Genomic DNA, 18,631 nt, shown 5'->3' with positions numbered 1-18,631 from the left:
ATTTTCATGCGCATATTTTTGTTTCATTTGATTTATATTAACATCTTCGTATCTCAAGATCATTATCCAGTGGTTAATCAAATATCTAAAATTTATATTGGCATCTATGTAAAAATTGCCTACATAATGCCAACAAATAAATACATTTCATCCTGCAAGTAGAAAAAAATCCTGATTAAAAATATCCTATAAATTTACATTTACATTTACATTTAAGTCATTTAGCAGACGCTCTTATCCAGAGCGACTTACAAATTGGATCACATTGGCTATGCATTGCCTGTCTGCAAAGAACTTGAAACATTGTATCAACTATTCATTTGGGTCTGGCCTGGCCTGAAGCTCACTCTAGCAAACTTGCAACATTATATCAAATATTCTAGGCCTTCAGAGTTTCCAGCGCAATTGAGCTCCGGACAGACATAGCTGTAGGCTATTTGCACAAAGGATAAGCAGTAATCAGGTAGGCCTATTTTATGACTGTCTACCGAATCAGAGCATGACATATTTTTCCCCTTTTATACAGAGTGGTTTTCAAAAGAGACCTGGAATTGTTTTTCAAATAGGCTACTTTGAGGAACTCGTCATGCTTAAATCGAAGTAAAAACAGATTTGGTTTACTTTCCGTTTGAAATAAATAAAACAATAATATAAACAATCAGAAATACTATCAGATCCCCAAATGGGCCCTATTATAGGCCTTGCGCGCAGGCCAGGTAGCCTAGTCCTACTTCTATGCATAATCAGGCACGTGTCCTTACTCAAAATTGACAGGATTTTAGTCCACTGAGACAGGCCTCTACAATGGATTAGTCCACTAAGACAGACCTCTACAATAGATTAGTCCACTGAGACAGGCCTCTACAATGGATTAGTCCACTGAGACAGGCCTCTATAATGGATTAGTCCACTGAGACAGACCTCTACAATGGATTAGTCCACTGAGACAGGCCTCTACAATGGATTAGTCCATTGAGACAAGCCTCTATAATGGATTAGTCCACTAAGACAGACCTCTACAATGGATTAGTCCACTGAGACAGGCCTCTACAATGGATTAGTCCACTGAGACAGGCCTCTACAATGGATTAGTCCACTGAGACAGGCCTATATAATGGATTAGTCCATTGAGACAGGCCTATATAATGGATTAGTCCACTAAGACAGACCTCTACAATGGATTAGTCCACTGAGACAGGCCTCAGCAATGGATTAGTCCACTAAGACAGACCTCTACAATGGATTAGTCCACTGAGACAGGCCTCTATAATGGATTAGTCCACTGAGACAGACCTCTACAATGGATTAGTCCACTGAGACAGGCCTCTATAATGGATTAGTCCACTGAGAAAGCCTCTACAATGGATTAGTCCACTGAGACAGGCCTCTACAATGGATTAGTCCACTGAGACAGGCGTGAATCAGACGTGTCTCATGTGCCATAAAAAAATAAAGAAATATATAGAGTAGAGTGGACCTTCATTACACACACACCTGCAAGCTGACTTCGGTTGTCAGTTGGACGGTGTTTCCTCTGACACATTGGTGCGGCTGGCTTCTGGGTTAAGCGAGCAGTGTGTGAAGAAGCAGCGCGGCTTGGCAGGTCATGTTTCAGAGGACGCACGACTCTTAACCTTCGCCTGTCCCGAGTCCGTTTGGGAGTTGCAGCGATGAGACAAGATCGTAACTACCAATTGGATGTCATGAAATTGTGGAGAAAAAGGGGGCCACAAAAAAAAAAAGCTAGGATTGTGTGGCTGTTCACAGGGTTAGTGAGAAGTCTCTTCCCCTTCACTGTGATTAGTGGTACGTTCATGACACAACCTGCTGCTGATGCTTAATGCATTACGGCTTCTGCTGTACTAACATCCACAAAATGTGCACTGAGTGTGATCTTGTTGTCTTGAGAGCCGGTTAAGTCTAGCCTTGTCTGAATGAGACCTAGGTCGGCCGCTGACAAACTGTATGGCCCAATTCTTTATTAAACGGCAAAAGTACAAATATGGCTTTGTTATTTAATTATTTCGCTTTTTTGTCTCTATAACATGCTGGTACACAGAACCAGAACAGCGTGACTAATGGATTGAGTATCAGTCTAAAAGGAGAACAGAGTCATTTTCCATGTTAAGAGAGAAAGGGTAGGGCAATGACACAGAGATTTGGGTACACACGTGCACAAACACGCACACACATCAATATGTACAAGCACAGAGAGAGACAGACAGAAAGGGAGAGTGAGTGAGGGAGAAGGGGGAGAGACAGATGTAGAGAGAGAAGAGAGAACCATATGGAACATTCCACATTAACTGCCAGCAATACTTATTTTCCCCAGTAACATCCCAGTAAGGTTTTGGTGTCTGGGGTTAAAAGAGCTTGATTATTTCTCTGATCCTGAAAAAGATGAGAAATGGTGCTCTCTCTGTCTGTCACTCCCTTCAATTGCCATTCACATCCCCCAACTACATGCACCCCATCTACATGTACCCCAACTACATGCACCCCATCTACATGTACCCCAACTACATGTACCCCAACTACATGCACCCCAACACACATCATAGCCAACTACATGTACCCCAACTACATGCACCCCAACACACATCCCCAACTACATGTACCCCAACACACATCCCCAACTACATGCACCCCAACACACATCCCCAACTACATGTACCCCAACACACATCATAGCCAACTACATGTACCCCAACACACATCACAGCCAACTAGATACACCCCAACACACATCACAGCCTACTAGATGCACCCGAACACACATCATAGCCAACTACATGCACCCCAACACACATCAACTACATGCACCCCAACACACATCCCCAACTACATGTACCCCAACACACATCCCCAACTACATGCACCCCAACACACATCCCCAACTACATGTACCCCAACACACATCATAGCCAACTACATGTACCCCAACACACATCACAGCCAACTAGATACACCCCAACACACATCACAGCCTACTAGATGCACCCGAACACACATCATAGCCAACTACATGCACCCCAACACACATCACAGCCAACTAGATGTGCCCCAAAACACATTCCCCAACTACATGTGCCCCAACACACATTACAGCCAACTACATGCACCCCAACACACATCACAGCAAACTACATGCACCCCAACACACATCACAGCCAATAAGACAACCACTTCTACAGATTCAACATCATCAAAAAACGTCAGAATTTAAAAAACTGTTTTTATTTTTTATTTGGCAAGTCTAATGAAGTTACAGATACGACCACTTGCCTCATCCAGTGGTGATTTTAGCATGTAAATCTTGGTGGGGCAAACTGCATGCCAGTGAAGCCACTAAATAACAAAACACTAAACAATACATTAATTGCACTATAAAGGTGACAAACAGTGCCGACAAACTGTTAGGGCCAACATAAAGCTGTCCCAACAGTTTCAAGTTTCTTCAAGTGCTATGATCAAACTGGCTCTTATGAGGACCGCCACAGGAAAGGAAGACGCAGATTACCTCTCCTGTAGAGGATAAGTTCACTGGAGTTACCAGCCTCAGAAATTGCAGCCCAAATAAATTATTCGCAGAGTTCAAGTAACAGACACATCTCAACATCAACTATTCAGAGGAGACTGCATGAATAAGGTCTTCATGGTCGAATTGCTGTAAAGAAACCACTACTAAAGGACACCAATAAGAAGAAAAGACTTGCTTGAGCCTAGAAACACAAGCAATGGACATTAGACATTAGACTGGTTGAAATCTGTCCTTTGGTCAGATGATTCCAAATTTTAGATTTTTGGTTCCAACCGCCGTGTCTTTGTGAGACGCAGAGTAGGTGAATGGATGATCTCAGCATTTGTGGTTCCCACCGTGAAGCATGGAGGAGGAGGTGTGATGGTGATTTGCTGGTGACACTGTCTGTGATTTATTTAGAATTCAAGGCACACTTAACCAGCATGGCTACCACTGCATTCTGCAACAATATGCCATCTCATCTGGTTTGAGACTATCATTTGACCCAACACAATTCCAAGCTGTGTAAGGGCTATTTGACCAAGAAGGAGAGTGACGGAGTGCTGCATCAGATGACATGGCCTCCACAATCACCCAACCTCACCCCAAATTAGATGGTTTGGGATGAGTTGGATCGCAGAGTGACGGAAAAGCAGCCAACAGGTGCTCAAGATATGTGGGCACTCCTTCAAGACTGTTGGAAAAGCATTCCAGGTGAAGCTGGTTGAGAGAATGCCAAGAGTGTGCAAATCTGTAATCAAGGCAAAGGGTGGCTACTTTGAAGAATTAAAAATATATTTGGATTTCTTTATCACTTTTTTGGTTACTACATGATTCCATGTGTTATTTTGTAGTTTTGATGTCTTCACTATTATTCTACAATATAGAAAATAGTCAAAAATAAAGAAACCCTTGAATGAGTAGGTGTGTCCAAACTTGACTGGTACTGTATAATTTATCTTCATATGACAAGGATTGAAAAGGATTTGCCAGTAGATTGCTGACTTTATGCATGTAGATAACTGCTTGTCTAGCTTGCTATCTAAGATATTAAAAGTATGATGTTGACATGATCAGTCCAATCAAAGCTAAGTTAGATAAAACGTGAATTAATGTCATTTAATCTGTCACCAATGACCTGTAACGTCGTTCATCTGTTGAATGAAGAGAGTCAGACCGAAATGCAGCGTGTAGGTTACTCATGACTTTAATGAAGATAAATGCGGTACATGAAATAACTGAAGAAGAAAACAACAAACGGAACGAGAACTAAGTACAGCCTATCTGGTGACTAACACAGAGACAGGTACAATCACCCACAAAATACAACGCGCACTCAGGCTACCTAAATACGGTTCCCAATCCGAGACAACGAGAATCACCTGACTCCAATTGGGAATCGCCTCAGGCAGCCAAGCCTAACTAGACACACCCCTAATCATACACAATCCCAATTAATACAAACCCCAATACGAAATACAACATATAAACCCATGTCACACCCTGGCCTACCCAAAATTATAACAAAAACACAAGATACAATGACCAAGGCGTGACATGACCTTGAGCCTTCTTGGATGGGCACTTCAAATGTCAGTCTATGGCAGCACCCAAAGGGGCTAGATTTTGTGGTGACGTAGTGTCCCCATGAGTGACAGAACACTGAGCTAATCACGGCGCAACTAGAGAAGATTACCAACCCTCTTTCCGCTGGCTGCCCGACCACCAAAGAAAGCACTGAGCTAGGCTGAAACACCTGCATTTTGGAGCTGCCTTACTTCAAGAAAGCAAAATATAGACCATGGTTGTATGCAGCTTTATTAAATCAATAAAAACATATATTTTTTACATTGTTCGCAAACTGATATGCGACACCTATTAAAAATAACATGTAAAACAGAAGAAACCCCCCCCCTTTTTAAGCTAAACAGTTGTGGCTCAAAACAGGTAGCCTCTGGACTCATCTAATTACAGACATTGTAACGCCCAACGCAGGAGATGAGAAGCAGGTACAGGAAGTGAACCATTTAATATAGACGGACACGCAACGGAACAGGAACAGCATCTGGACATAAACACGACACGACAAACAAAACTGCTACAGGGAACAACACAGAGGAACAGACAAATACACAGGGGTAATCAACACAGTGTCCAGGTGAGTCCACTGAGCGCAGCTACGCTTAAATGATGGTAACAGGTGCGCATGATGACGGATAGCCTGGCGCCCTCGAGCGCCAGGGAGGAGGAGCAGGCGTGACAGACATGAACACATGTCTCATCTAATGAAGTTAGACATGAACACATGGCTCATCTAATGTTTACTTCATATACAGTATTTAGAAAGCATAGGCTTCCAAGCAATGGAAATCGCAACAACCTTCCTTGTGTCACTGAGCTCTGGGCTGCTCAGGTCTGCTCTGCTCTGTGTTGGTGCACACTGCAGGCCTTCGTAAAGTCAGAAAAGAGTGTTCATCAAGGTGTGAAGAATCAGCCACAAGGGATGACAGTTTAGTTCCCAGTCAGAGGGAGCAGTGAGTAGGCCACAGCAAGTTATGTAACCCACAGTGATGCCCCCTTTAGTTTCCCTACAATACGATACCTGGTCTGATGGGCTGGAAGATTATACCAGAAAAACAGGAAGTTAATACCAGAGGAACAGGAAGGTTATACCACAGGAACAGGCTGTTTATACCAGAGGAAGAAAACATTTACACCAGAGGAACAGTAAGTTCACTTCATACCAGAGGAACAGGAACGGGACGTTTATACCAGAGGAACAGGAACCATTTACAGAGGACCGGTTAGGTTTTTACAAGCAGAGCAGTGCAATAGAAAACATTTCAGTCACTAGGAATGTAAATCCTACCACAGACTCATCTTCCACTGGCTGAACTCGATGCTCCTGTAATGAAACCCCCAATAATTATAATCTAATTGTATTGGAAGGGTAGTCTGAAAACAACCCTCCTGACATTGGGCCAGTGGGACTAATATCCTAAACTTCTTGAGCAGCTCCAAAGCAGCGTGTCTCACTGAGATCACGTTCCTTTATTATTTAAATGTATAACTGCCTTTGCTGGACCGCAGGAAGAGTAGCTGCTGCCTTGGCAAATACCTGCAGTGATCAAATCCATCACCATCACTGCTGCTGAAGGAGAGGACTCCGGGGAGTTATTGATGCAATTAAAGGCCTCATGTTGCTGAGCTTCAGGAGTCGTTGTCACAGCAACTGTTACCACGACATCCAGCACGACCACACTGAAGTAGTAGAGAGACACTGACTGGCCAGTCTTGATCAACACAATGCTGTTTGAGACTAGGACACTCAATGTGGCTGGGGAGGGAGGGATTCTAGACTTCATGCTTCTCACTGCTGCTTCACTCACTGCAGGCTGCAGGAGGTTTACCTCACAAAGAGATGCCATTATCACTCAGACAGCATTCAGGGTTCAACACTCCATTCCACGAAGGCAGATAGGGTCTTTAGTCTTATCTCCACAGCTCCCCCACATTTTGTTTTCTCAAAAGGATTACTTAGGCTACTGTCTTTTTCAGCGAAATATGCACCAATGATTTTCCACTAAAGATGCCATTAAGGAAGACCCCAAGGCAAAGTCTATTCCAGTACCACAAGTACAATCAGACCTTTCTCCCCACAGTGCTGAGGCAATTGAAAATATTGAATCTGTGTTCAATTGAGCGTTGATTACAGCTTGATGTGCAGTATGGTCTCCTCTGTTCATATCAGCGTTAGCTACATCCTTCAGCAGTCATGACACCCAGCTGTTCATATCAGCGTTAGCTACATCCTTCAGCAGTCATGACACCCAGCTGTTCATATCAGCGTTAGCTAGCTCCTTCAGCAGTCATAACACCCAGCTGTTCATATCAGTGTTAGCTACATCCTTCAGCAGTCATAACACCCAGCTGTTCATATCAGTGTTAGCTACATCCTTCAGCAGTCATAACACCCAGCTGTTCATATCAGCGTTAGCTAGCTCCTTCAGCAGTCATAACACCCAGCTGTTCATATCAGTGTTAGCTACATCCTTCAGCAGTCATAACACCCAGCTGTTCATATCAGTGTTAGCTACATCCTTCAGCAGTCATAACACCCAGCTGTTCATATCAGTGTTAGCTACATCCTTCAGCAGTCATAACACCCAGCGGTTCATATCAGTGTTAGCTAGCTCCTTCAGCAGTCATAACACCCAGCTGTTCATATCAGTGTTAGCTACATCCTTCAGCAGTCATAACACCCAGCTGTTCATATCAGTGTTAGCTACATCCTTCAGCAGTCATAACACCCAGCTGTTCATATCAGCGTTAGCTAGCTCCTTCAGCAGTCATAACACCCAGCTGTTCATATCAGTGTTAGCTACATCCTTCAGCAGTCATAACACCCAGCTGTTCATATCAGTGTTAGCTAGCTCCTTCAGCAGTCATAACACCCAGCTGTTCATATCAGTGTTAGCTAGCTCCTTCAGCAGTCATAACACCCAGCTGTTCATATCAGTGTTAGCTACATCCTTCAGCAGTCATAACACCCAGCTGTTCATATCAGTGTTAGCTACATCCTTCAGCAGTCATAACACCCAGCGGTTCATATCAGTGTTAGCTAGCTCCTTCAGCAGTCATAACACCCAGCTGTTCATATCAGTGTTAGCTACATCCTTCAGCAGTCATAACACCCAGCGGTTCATATCAGTGTTAGCTAGCTCCTTCAGCAGTCATAACACCCAGCTGTTCATATCAGTGTTAGCTAGCTCCTTCAGCAGTCATAACACCCAGCTGTTCATATCAGTGTTAGCTACATCCTTCAGCAGTCATAACACCCAGCGGTTCATATCAGTGTTAGCTAGCTCCTTCAGCAGTCATAACACCCAGCTGTTCATATCAGTGTTAGCTACATCCTTCAGCAGTCATAACACCCAGCTGTTCATATCAGTGTTAGCTACATCCTTCAGCAGTCATAACACCCAGCGGTTCATATCAGTGTTAGCTAGCTCCTTCAGCAGTCATAACACCCAGCTGTTCATATCAGTGTTAGCTACATCCTTCAGCAGTCATAATACCCAGCTGTTCATATCAGTGTTAGCTAGCTCCTTCAGCAGTCATAACACCCAGCTGTTCATATCAGTGTTAGCTACATCCTTCAGCAGTCATAACACCCAGCAAGGACTCCATCACTACAGCTCAGTTAACCCACCATGGTACTGTTGTGTTTACGGGGCACTACCCCATAGTGGTAAAGGGTAAATGCATGTGAATACTATCTAAATAAAGACTCCTTTGTAGAAATAAGTCACACAGAGCAAAATGTTTTACCTTTACAGTGTAGCATAGTCAGCATTCCTACCCCCCTTCCATTTTTAATTCGCACGTTTTAGCTTCCGATGGAGAAACACGTCATCTCTCTCTCTCCTTCTTAATTAACCTGAGTCTAGGTGGCAGTTGGCGAAATTCACATATTGAGACATTCAGAGACAGAACTTCCTGATGAGCTTCATGCATAAACAACAGCATGACCTATAAAGCTTTTGGTTACGAGCTGGGAACAAGTAATTTACCCTAGTTATAGAGTCTCTCAAAACAAAAAGAAATTACTCTTTGAGAGAATAAAATTACTCAGCCTACCCAAAGGACACTGAATTTTGCTGACAGGCAATGTTTAACTTTAAATTACGATGGTAATTTCGAGCCTAGCTCACTGATGAAATCTCTATGTGAGATCTCTTGGAGAGTTCTTTTCAATATACACTAGTAGAGCATAGGCGAGTACTGCACACACTGCTGAACCCGTTCTCCCTGAAGGGCCGATCCTCAGGGCCAATACAGGAAGCCTCGCAGCATGCTGTGAGAACAACACTTTACACAGCAGATGGGAAACATGACAATATTTCTCAGCAGCTAGGGTCAAACATACCGACCACACTGTCAGTCACAGGGCTCTATTTCAAGCATCTCCACTACAAGGCTCTACTTATAACCATCTCTACCACAAGGCTCTATTCATACCCATCTCTGCAACGAGGCTCTACTCATACCCATTGAATGAGTCCTGTGTGTGCTATTTCTCTCCATCATCACGTCTTCTTCCCTCTCTTCCCTGTCCCTATCTCCCATCTCGCTCCCAGCAGGAAACACTGTGGTCAGAAGACACTGCTAGTTGGTCTATTCTTAGGAAAATAACCTAGTCTTGATCAAAGCTCCACCCTGTTCAAGGGCTATATCAGGGTCTTAGCATATACCTTAGTGTACTACCACAATGTGACAGGAACTCTGGGAGAAAACACGGCTGTAACGGCGTTCGTCTGTTGAAAGAGAGTCGGACCAAAATGCGGCGTGGTGGTTACTCATGTTCTTTAATGCAAAAATTAACGATACATGAAATAACTGAATATACAAAAACAACAAACGAAACGAGAAAACCTATACAGCCTATCTTTAAAACATTTTTTTTAATAAAAAATAATTTATTATCTTCAATACCATTCATTCTTTACAACTCATAATTTACATACATACTCAAATAATGGTATTTTAATTAAACTAATTAAACTAAACATAAACCCCAAACAAAACCTCAGGGGAGCATCTTCCCTCCCCGTCACCCTACAAAATACCTTTCCCTATCTCCCAGTCCCTAATCTATCCTCTTACAAATCTAAATGACACCCAGTCCTAAACCCCCCTTCCACCTCTCCCGAGCAGCATGCTGCCCCCACTTCCTCTCCTCCCTCTTCATCCTCCCCCTCAAATCTCCTTCCACCCTCCTCACTATCCCTTCCACCCCCCAATCTCTCCCTGTCTTCACCATGTTCTGCCTTGCTTCCCACAGCCCCCGTTTAAAGAGACTCATGAGAAGCCTGAGCAGAAACCTGTCCCTATCCGTCCCTCTCGCTCTCCCTACACCCCTCTCTAACCTGGCCCACGTCAATACAAAATCCCCCTTTACCAAACCTAACAACACCCGTGCCCTAGCCCATACTACTCCGGCAAAGGCACAGTCCCAAAAGACATGGCGCACAGTCTCCTCCCTGCCACAAGAGGATCGTGGACAGGTGGGGGATTGCACCAAACTATACCGGTACAAGATGCAACGTACCGGCAAGCACTTATGGAGGCTCAACCAATTCAGGTCCTTGAGCCTGTTGTCCAGACCCCGCGCCTGCACTCCCTCCCAGACCACTTCCGAGATGCCCACTAAAGGCGTCGGACTCCCTGCCTTTCTGACCTCCTCGTACAGGTGCCTGTGATCTAAACCAACTTAGGCAACTTCAACCTCAGGGTGCGCACAAAGCCACTTGGCCGCATGACCAAAGTGCCACGGCAGCTGTTCCGCCCGAGGACCCGTGTTAGACCACACCATTATGCTTCTCGCCTGATACGAGAAGAACACCCGCAGGAGGTAACCGGACGGGTGTATCACTGGCTGAGCAAGCTCCGTCAACAAGAAAGAAACAAAACTTGTGTCCAGCTTGAGGGGGAAATGTGGTACCCCCCTACCTCCCTCCCCGATGGGACAGATCATGCGTGCCCTGGCGACCCACTCGCACCTGCCACTCCACATAAACTGAAACACAAGCCTCACTAGAGGCCTCCTCAGACAAGCCGGCAATGGGTAGATGTATGCCAAATACAAAAGAGACGGCAACACATCCACCTTTAGGACCAGGACTTTGCCCATAAAAGACAAATACCTAGCCTTCCACATTGCTAGCTTCCTCTGTACCACTGCGATACGCATGTTCCAGTTTAGCGTCGCTGAGCCGGAGGTCTCAAAATGGACCCCGAGAATCCTCAGGGCCCCCTCACCGAAAAACTTGACGGAAGACTTTGCATGGTTCAGAACTGCACCCGACGCTCGGGTGAAATCCCCAAAGATGGCAAGGGACCTTGTCAGGCACGATTCCTTGCACAACAGCAAGGAAGTGTCGTCGGCGTACTGCGTCATCTTAACACGCAGCCCACCACTTCCAGGGATCAGCAAGCCTTCCACCCCTGTGTCTGCCCTAATGGCAGCCCCCAGAGGCTCCATGTACAGAACGAAGAGGAGAGCCGAGAGTGGGCACCCCTGCCTGACCCCAGACGAGAGGTCAAAAACGTCACCCATGTGACTATTTACACTAACTCGGCACTCCGCTCCGACATATAATGTACGAATCCATCCTATGAACTTCTCCCCAAATCCTAATCGACCTAACACTCTGAATAAAAAGGATCTATTCACACGATCAAAGGCTTTCGCCTGATCTAGCGCTGCTACCATTAAAGGCAGTCCTCTATCTTCAACCCAAGCGTTGGAGTCCCTGATTAACTGTAGGTTCCATCTAATAGAGCGGCCCTCTACCCCGCACGTCTGATCCCCATGAACGACGTAGGGAAGGGCTGTGCGCAACCGGTCTGCTAAAACCTTTGCAAGTAGCTTGTAATCTACACACAGCATGGTCAACGGCCGCCAGTTGCCAAGGTCTGTTACTTCCCCCTTCTTATATAAAAGTGACAGCACACCAACAGCCATTGATCCCCCCCGGGACCCCCGTCTCAAGGATGGCCTTCAAGACTTCGAGGACCACTGGTCCAACCAAAACTTGAGATAAAACTCAGCCGGCAGCCCATCCATCCCAGGCACCTTCCCTTTTCCCATCCTCCTAAGAGCGCTCTCAACCTCTTCTAGTGAGATCTGGGCCTCCATCACTTCTCTAATGTCCTCCGGCAACCGCCTGGACAAGTGTTCTAAAAACACATTTCCCTGCTCTACATCTATTTCCCTTTCCTTAAATAAACCTTGGAAATGATCAGTTGTCACCCTGACCATATCCTCTGGTTCTCTAACTATACTACCATTTTCTTCCCTAACACCATGCATTACCTTCCTACTCTGTCTGGCCCTAACCAACTTAAAGAACATAGCAGAACAAGTCTCATTATGTTCTAGAAAGCCACTATGCGCATGCTCCAGAAAAGCTCGAGCCTTCCGCTCCTGCAACTCCCTGAGCTGCGCCTTTAGGGTTGCGGATCTCTCCCAGTCAAACGACCCGCCGAGGTTGCCTGCCTCGTATTCGAGTTCAATTAACCTTTGGATATGATCCACCTCCCTTCTCTCCTCCCTTTTTTTCCTCTTGCAATACCCTATTATAAAAAGCCCTAATCCTCACCTTAACTAATTCCCACCACTCTTAACACCCCCTCGCACATGGACCGGAGGCCCTCAAGCCTCCAAAAGAAACCATAAAACCTCCCAGTACCCCCTACCAAAGGCAGACTGGCGACCCCACCTGCAGGAGCACCCCGTCGTGATCCGAAAAGAAAACAGGCAACAGCCGCCCAGACAACTTACCCAAAGACCTGGGTACAAAAATATAGTCGAGCCTCCGCTCAACCCCCCTGGAGTTGCGCCATGTAGGACCGTCCATTTTCGGAGTAGTGTGCAGACCACCATCTACCAGACCATGGCAAGCCATTAGCCTGGCAATGGCGCCTGCACTGCTATCCCCCCTTCTTCATAAATCTGTATTAAAATCCCCCCTATCACTAATTTCCTATTTGTGACACACAGGGGCATCAGACAGTCCACCATCTCCCTCCTGTCTGCCACCACCTGTGGCCCATACACCACCACTAATCTAAATTTACAATCCCTTATCGTGACATCCACCCCTATAACCCTCCCCTGCATTACCACATAAGAATCCTCCACTTTTACCTTTTACCCGACATCCCCCCCTCTTACTCGATCACACCATCCCAGGATGCAGGAATAGTGTTTGGCTCCGGGGTGCCCTGCACCCTGGGTCTACCCCCACAATCCTCCGCCTCCCCAGTGTTGCAGCTGGTTTGGAAAAAAATTGGGGAGGCTGAGTCCCCAAACAAAAAACTCCCCACCTCCTCCTGTACCCAGTCCTGAGTCTTGTTAGGTGTGTCCCCACCCAACAGAAGTTGAGGGCCTGGGGAAACCAGCAACATCCCAGAGGTTTCTCCCACCCCCATCACTCTCTTGGCCATCCCCTCCCTCTCACTGTCGGCCAATCGCACCCTCCTCTTCATTCTCTTCTTTGGTGATGGCGGCAGTGGAGAGATACCACCCCCCCCCCCCCCCGCCAGCTCCTCCACCATACCCCTCATCTCTTCCACCAGGGCACTTTCCCCCCAGTCCACTTTCTCTTCCACCTTCTCCTTCTCCACCACTCCTCCCTCGCTTTCTTCTCTCTCATGCTCCTCCACTCCATTGCCTTCTTCCGCCGCTTTTCCTGGTTCTCCTACACTCATGCCTTCCGTTTCCTTCTCTATTCCATCCGCCGCTTCTTGCTCCTCCTCCTTCCTTGTGGCCTTCCCCTCTGGACCTGTACTCTGGTCATGAGGCGTGCTTCCTTCCCCTCTTCTTCCCCCACTCCCCCCCCAGCCGCAGACGCATATGACCTCTGACGGGCCGGGCACCCCCCGCCACAGGTGTGCTGACGAGCCACACCCATGGCACGTCTTAGGCTTGTCACAATCCGTCGCCTCGTGATCCTCAGATGCACAAAATCTGCATTTTCTTGTACTGCACGAGGCGAATATGTGACCGTAGGCCATACAGCGCCTGCAAAATGGGGGCTGACGTGCATAAAACAACATCCCCCTGTCAGCCCCTAGGGAGATCATAGCAGGAGGATGGAGGTAGCCACCATGTCCCTTTGGGTCCTCTGAGGAGGGCCTGGAAGCCTCTCCTCCCATTCCAAAACCCAAGGGAGTCTATGATGTGACTTGCTGAGGAGACGTTATCCATGTATCTCCCCAGAAAAGCCCTCACCTCTTGGTCCTTAACGTAAGGGTTGTAAATGTTGACAGTTACAACCCTAAAGTTATTCTTCGCCAGGCTTGTTATTTCGTAGTGGCACATCGGCCTCTCACCTCCCACTGCTCTTGCCCTTCTCAGGATATCATCATGTTTTTCCTCTGTATATAGTGCCACGTCGTATGTTCCCTCCAACGAGTTGCCTTGGAAACAAAACACGTCCTTCACCATCAGCTTTAGAATCCCCATCAATATTATCCTTCCAAAAGATTCCCGTCCTAAAGGCTCCAACTCCTTTTCCTTCCAAGCAAACCGAATCGTGTTGGCCAGCCCAATCCCAGGGACCGACCGTGTTGATGTATTTAGCACCATCTCCGCAAGGAGAATGGCGCTCGTTCTCTTCCAAAACAAGTAAAAAGAAAAACCAAAGTGACCGAGCCTATCTGGTGAAACTACACAGAGACAGGAACATTCACCCACAAAACACACAGTGAAACCCAGGCTACCTAAATATGGTTCCCAATCAGAGACAACGAGAATCACCTGACTCTGATTGAGAACCGCCTCAGGCAGCCATAGCCTATGCTAGACACCCCTACTCAGCCGCAATCCCAATGCCTACTAAAACCCCAATACGAAAACACAACAAAATAAACCCATGTCACACCCTGGCCTGACCAAATAAATATATAAACACAAAATACTAAGACCAGGGCGTGACGACGCTACAGAACAAGCAATCAATTTTTGTCAATTTCAACAGGAAATATCGTGATTTACTACATGTCTGATGGATAAAGCTCAAGGTCTTAATTTAGCATTCACATTTCAAAAAGCATCCATTACCTTTCTTTAATATAACTTCTAACCGAACATCAGTCAGTCATTATCAAGCAGATCAGATTTCACATGAAAGGGGGCAATCTCAAAGCAAGAGTAGGCCTATTCTGAGATTTAGTGTTGTGCTAAACTATTGCACTGCAAAGAAAGGTAATCTCAAGCAGCTCTAATCTCAGAGAGAATCTTTAATAAGCACAGAGGTAAATAGCCTGGTAATGAAAAGTAATATTTATCATGGCAGATCTCTGGCCATTCAAACACATCACAAACTGTCCCCTTTCCACAACCATACTGTATACCCAAGACAGACCAGTTGGTCTCATAACTCACAATGAAATATTATGAAAGATAATTTATTTACCCAGGAAAACTAGGCCTAATGTACTAATGTGTATCTGAATGGACTAAACCTCTCCTCCCGATCCATATACCCACCTGGGTAATACTGATGTACTAATGGGTCTCTGAATGGACTAAACCTCTCCTCCCGATCCATATACCCACCTGGGTAATACTGATGTACTAATGGGTATCTGAATGGACTAAACCTCTCCTCCCGATCCATATACCCACCTGGGTAATACTGATGTACTAATGGGTATCTGAATGGACTAAACCTCTCCTCCCGATCCATATATCCACCTGGGTAATACTGATGTACTAATGGGTATCTGAATGGACTAAACCTCTCCTCCCGATCCATATACCCACCTGGGTAGTAGTTTAAGTTGCTCTCCCATCTGTCGAGTGAGGTTGTGAACAAGAAACACAGAACTAGTTCAGTACCCTTATTCACCACATCAACAGCTAAAGTCAGAGATGTTGACAATGAAGGTTAGAACCCAGACATTTTCCAGCACTGACATTTTCCAGCATAGTCTAGGCTCATTCATGCATACAGAACCTTGACGTTTATACAGTTACCATGCTATCCTGTAACCCTTAACAACAGACTGCTGTGAGGGGGTAAAAATGATCTCCTGCTTTAATGGCAACGTTATAAAAAGACAACAAAAGGATGACACCGTTTAAAGGCATACTTAGATACAACATTTTGTTATGCTAAATTCTCTCACTCGACTTGACACACAAAAAAATAGAATGGAAAGTAGTTATACCTTGAACACATTGCACTATAAGCAAATCAGACAGACAGCCAACCAGAACTCACTGAGATGTCAAAGACCTCCTCTGTGTCGTCCAACATGCGGACCTTGATGGTGACATGACGTCCGGGGGGCATGGTGGGCGGCCTGTGGCCAGGGTCCAGGGTGCTGATACCCAGAGTCTCCTGGGCTTCAAGACGCTGGGCTGCTGATGCTCTGGGCTTGGGCTCCACCATGGTGCTCTGTCCTGCTACCATCCAGCCTGCAGGGGAGGCAGAAGTACCATCACACACACACATTCATGTAACAAAATAGGTTCCATCCTTGTCTCTCACTAGGCTCAAACCTTGCAAGTCTACAATGCAGTTCAGATCATGTCTGTTGATTGTTAAATCTATTCATTGTTCAACTTGAGCATTAGGGAGTGGGACCCCTGTCCTATCCTGGAGAAAACAGAGGGTAGTATTACCAGTGTTGGAAAAAGTAGTCAAAAGTCATACTTGAGTAAAATTAAAGATACCTTAATAGACAACAGGAGAGCGTTCACATTGTTAGACTAGCAATGTAATCTAAGCTAATGGGTGATAATGGTATTTTTTGGCAGAAGCAATTAGCTCCGTCTCTCTGCAAATGATTTGCTTGATTTCAAAGTGCAATGGAATAACAAAGGGAAAGGGAATACCTAGTCAGTTGTACAACTGAATGAATTCAAAAAATATATGTTTTCTGCACCGAAATATTTTTTCTGAATGAATTCAACCAAAATATGTTTCCTGCACCAAAATATGTTTTCTGAATTAATTCTGAATGATATCATCCTCACCAACCTGCCCTCCAAATACACCTCTGCTGTCTTCAAACAGAATCTCAGTGATCACTGCCTCATTGCCTGCATCCGTAATGGGTCTGCGGTCAAACGACCACCCCTCAGCGCTGTCAAACCCTCCCTAAAACACTTCAGCGAGCAGGCCTTTCTAATCGACCTAGCCCGGGTATCCTGGAAGGATATTGACCTCATTACGACAGAAGAGGATGCCTGGTTATTCTTTAAAAGTGCTTTCCTCACAGTCTTAAAAAAGCATGCACCGTTCAAAAAATGTTGAACCAAGAATAGATATAGCCCTTGGTTCGCTCCAGACATGTCTGCCCTTGACCAGCACAAAAACATCCTGTGGCATACTGCACTAGCATTGAATAGCTCCCGCGATATTCAATTTTTCAGGGAAGTTAGGAACCAGTTAGGAAAGCAAAGGCAGTTAGGAAAGCAAAGGCTAGCTTTTTCAAACAGAAATTTGCATCATGTGGCACAAACTCCAAAAAGTTCTGGGACACTGTAAAGTCCATGGAGAATAAGAGCACCTCCTCCCATCTGCCCACTGCACTGAGGCTAGGAAATACTGTCACCACCGATAAATCCATGATAATTGAGAATTTCAATAAGCATTTTTCTACGGCTGGCCATGCTTTCCACCTGGCTACCCCTACCCAGGTCAACAGCCCTGCACCCTCCACAGAAACTTTCCCAAGCCTCTCCCATTTCTCTTTCACCCAAATCCAGCAAGCTGATGTTCTGAAAGAGCTGCAAAATCTGGACCACTACAAATCGGCCGGGCTAGACAATCTGGACCCTCTCTTTCTAAAATGTTCCGTTGGAATTGTTGCAACCCCTATTACTAGCCTGTTCAACCTCTTGTTCGTATCGTTTGAGATCCCCAAATATCGGAAAGCTGCCGCAGTCATCCCCCTCTTCAAAGGGGGAGACACTCTAGACCCAAACTGCTACAGACCTATATCGATCCTACCCTGCCTTTCTAAGGTCTTAGAAAGCCAAGTTAACAAACAGATCACCGACCATTTTGAATCGCACCATACCTTCTCAGCCACGATATCATAACCGCCATCGACAAGAGACAATACTGTGCAGCCGTATTCATTGACCTGGCCAAGGCTTTCGACTCTGTCAATCACCACATTCTTATCGGCAAACTCAACAGCCTAGGTTTCTCAAATTATTGCCTGGTTCACCAACTACTTCTCAGACAGAGTTCAGTGTGTCAAATCAGTGGGCCTGTTGTCCGGACCTCTGGCAGTCTCTATGGGGGTGCAACATAGTTCATTTCTCGGGCCTACTCTTTTCTCTGTATACATCAATGATGTAGCTGTTGCTGCAGGTGATTCTCTGGTCCACCTCTATGCAAACGACACCATTTTGTATACCTCTGGCCCTTCTTTGGACACTGTGTTAACTAACCTTCAGACGGGCTTCAATGCCATACAACTCTCCTTCCGTGGACTCCAACTGCTCTTAAATGCAAGCAAAACGAAATTGATCGCTGCCAACACCTGCCCGCCCGTCCAGCATCACTACTCTGGACGGTTCCG

The 18,631-nt window shown here is 45.7% G+C and overlaps 1 protein-coding gene across 4 annotated transcripts in view; it reads right to left on the bottom strand.

Annotated features, from left to right (window-relative positions):
* LOC123993745 (FERM, ARHGEF and pleckstrin domain-containing protein 1-like) overlaps positions 1 to 18,631 on the bottom strand; it is a 131,211-nt gene that overhangs the window by 102,977 nt on the left and 9,603 nt on the right. For all 4 annotated transcript variants that reach the window (XR_006831755.1, XM_046298532.1, XM_046297263.1 and 1 more), the window contains one exon: positions 16,315 to 16,511. Coding sequence is in view for 3 of the 4 variants with exons in the window: in XM_046298532.1 (XP_046154488.1) it covers positions 16,315 to 16,506 (192 nt within the window). In the remaining variant the exon portion in view is untranslated. The remainder of the gene's footprint in view (positions 1 to 16,314; positions 16,512 to 18,631) is intronic.

The sequence above is a fragment of the Oncorhynchus gorbuscha genome, linkage group LG01 (genome assembly GCF_021184085.1).
Source record: "Oncorhynchus gorbuscha isolate QuinsamMale2020 ecotype Even-year linkage group LG01, OgorEven_v1.0, whole genome shotgun sequence".
Classification (NCBI taxonomy): Eukaryota; Metazoa; Chordata; class Actinopteri; order Salmoniformes; family Salmonidae; genus Oncorhynchus; species Oncorhynchus gorbuscha.
Note: the sequence above shows the minus strand (reverse complement) of the source record. Positions and strands in the feature narration are given on the sequence as shown.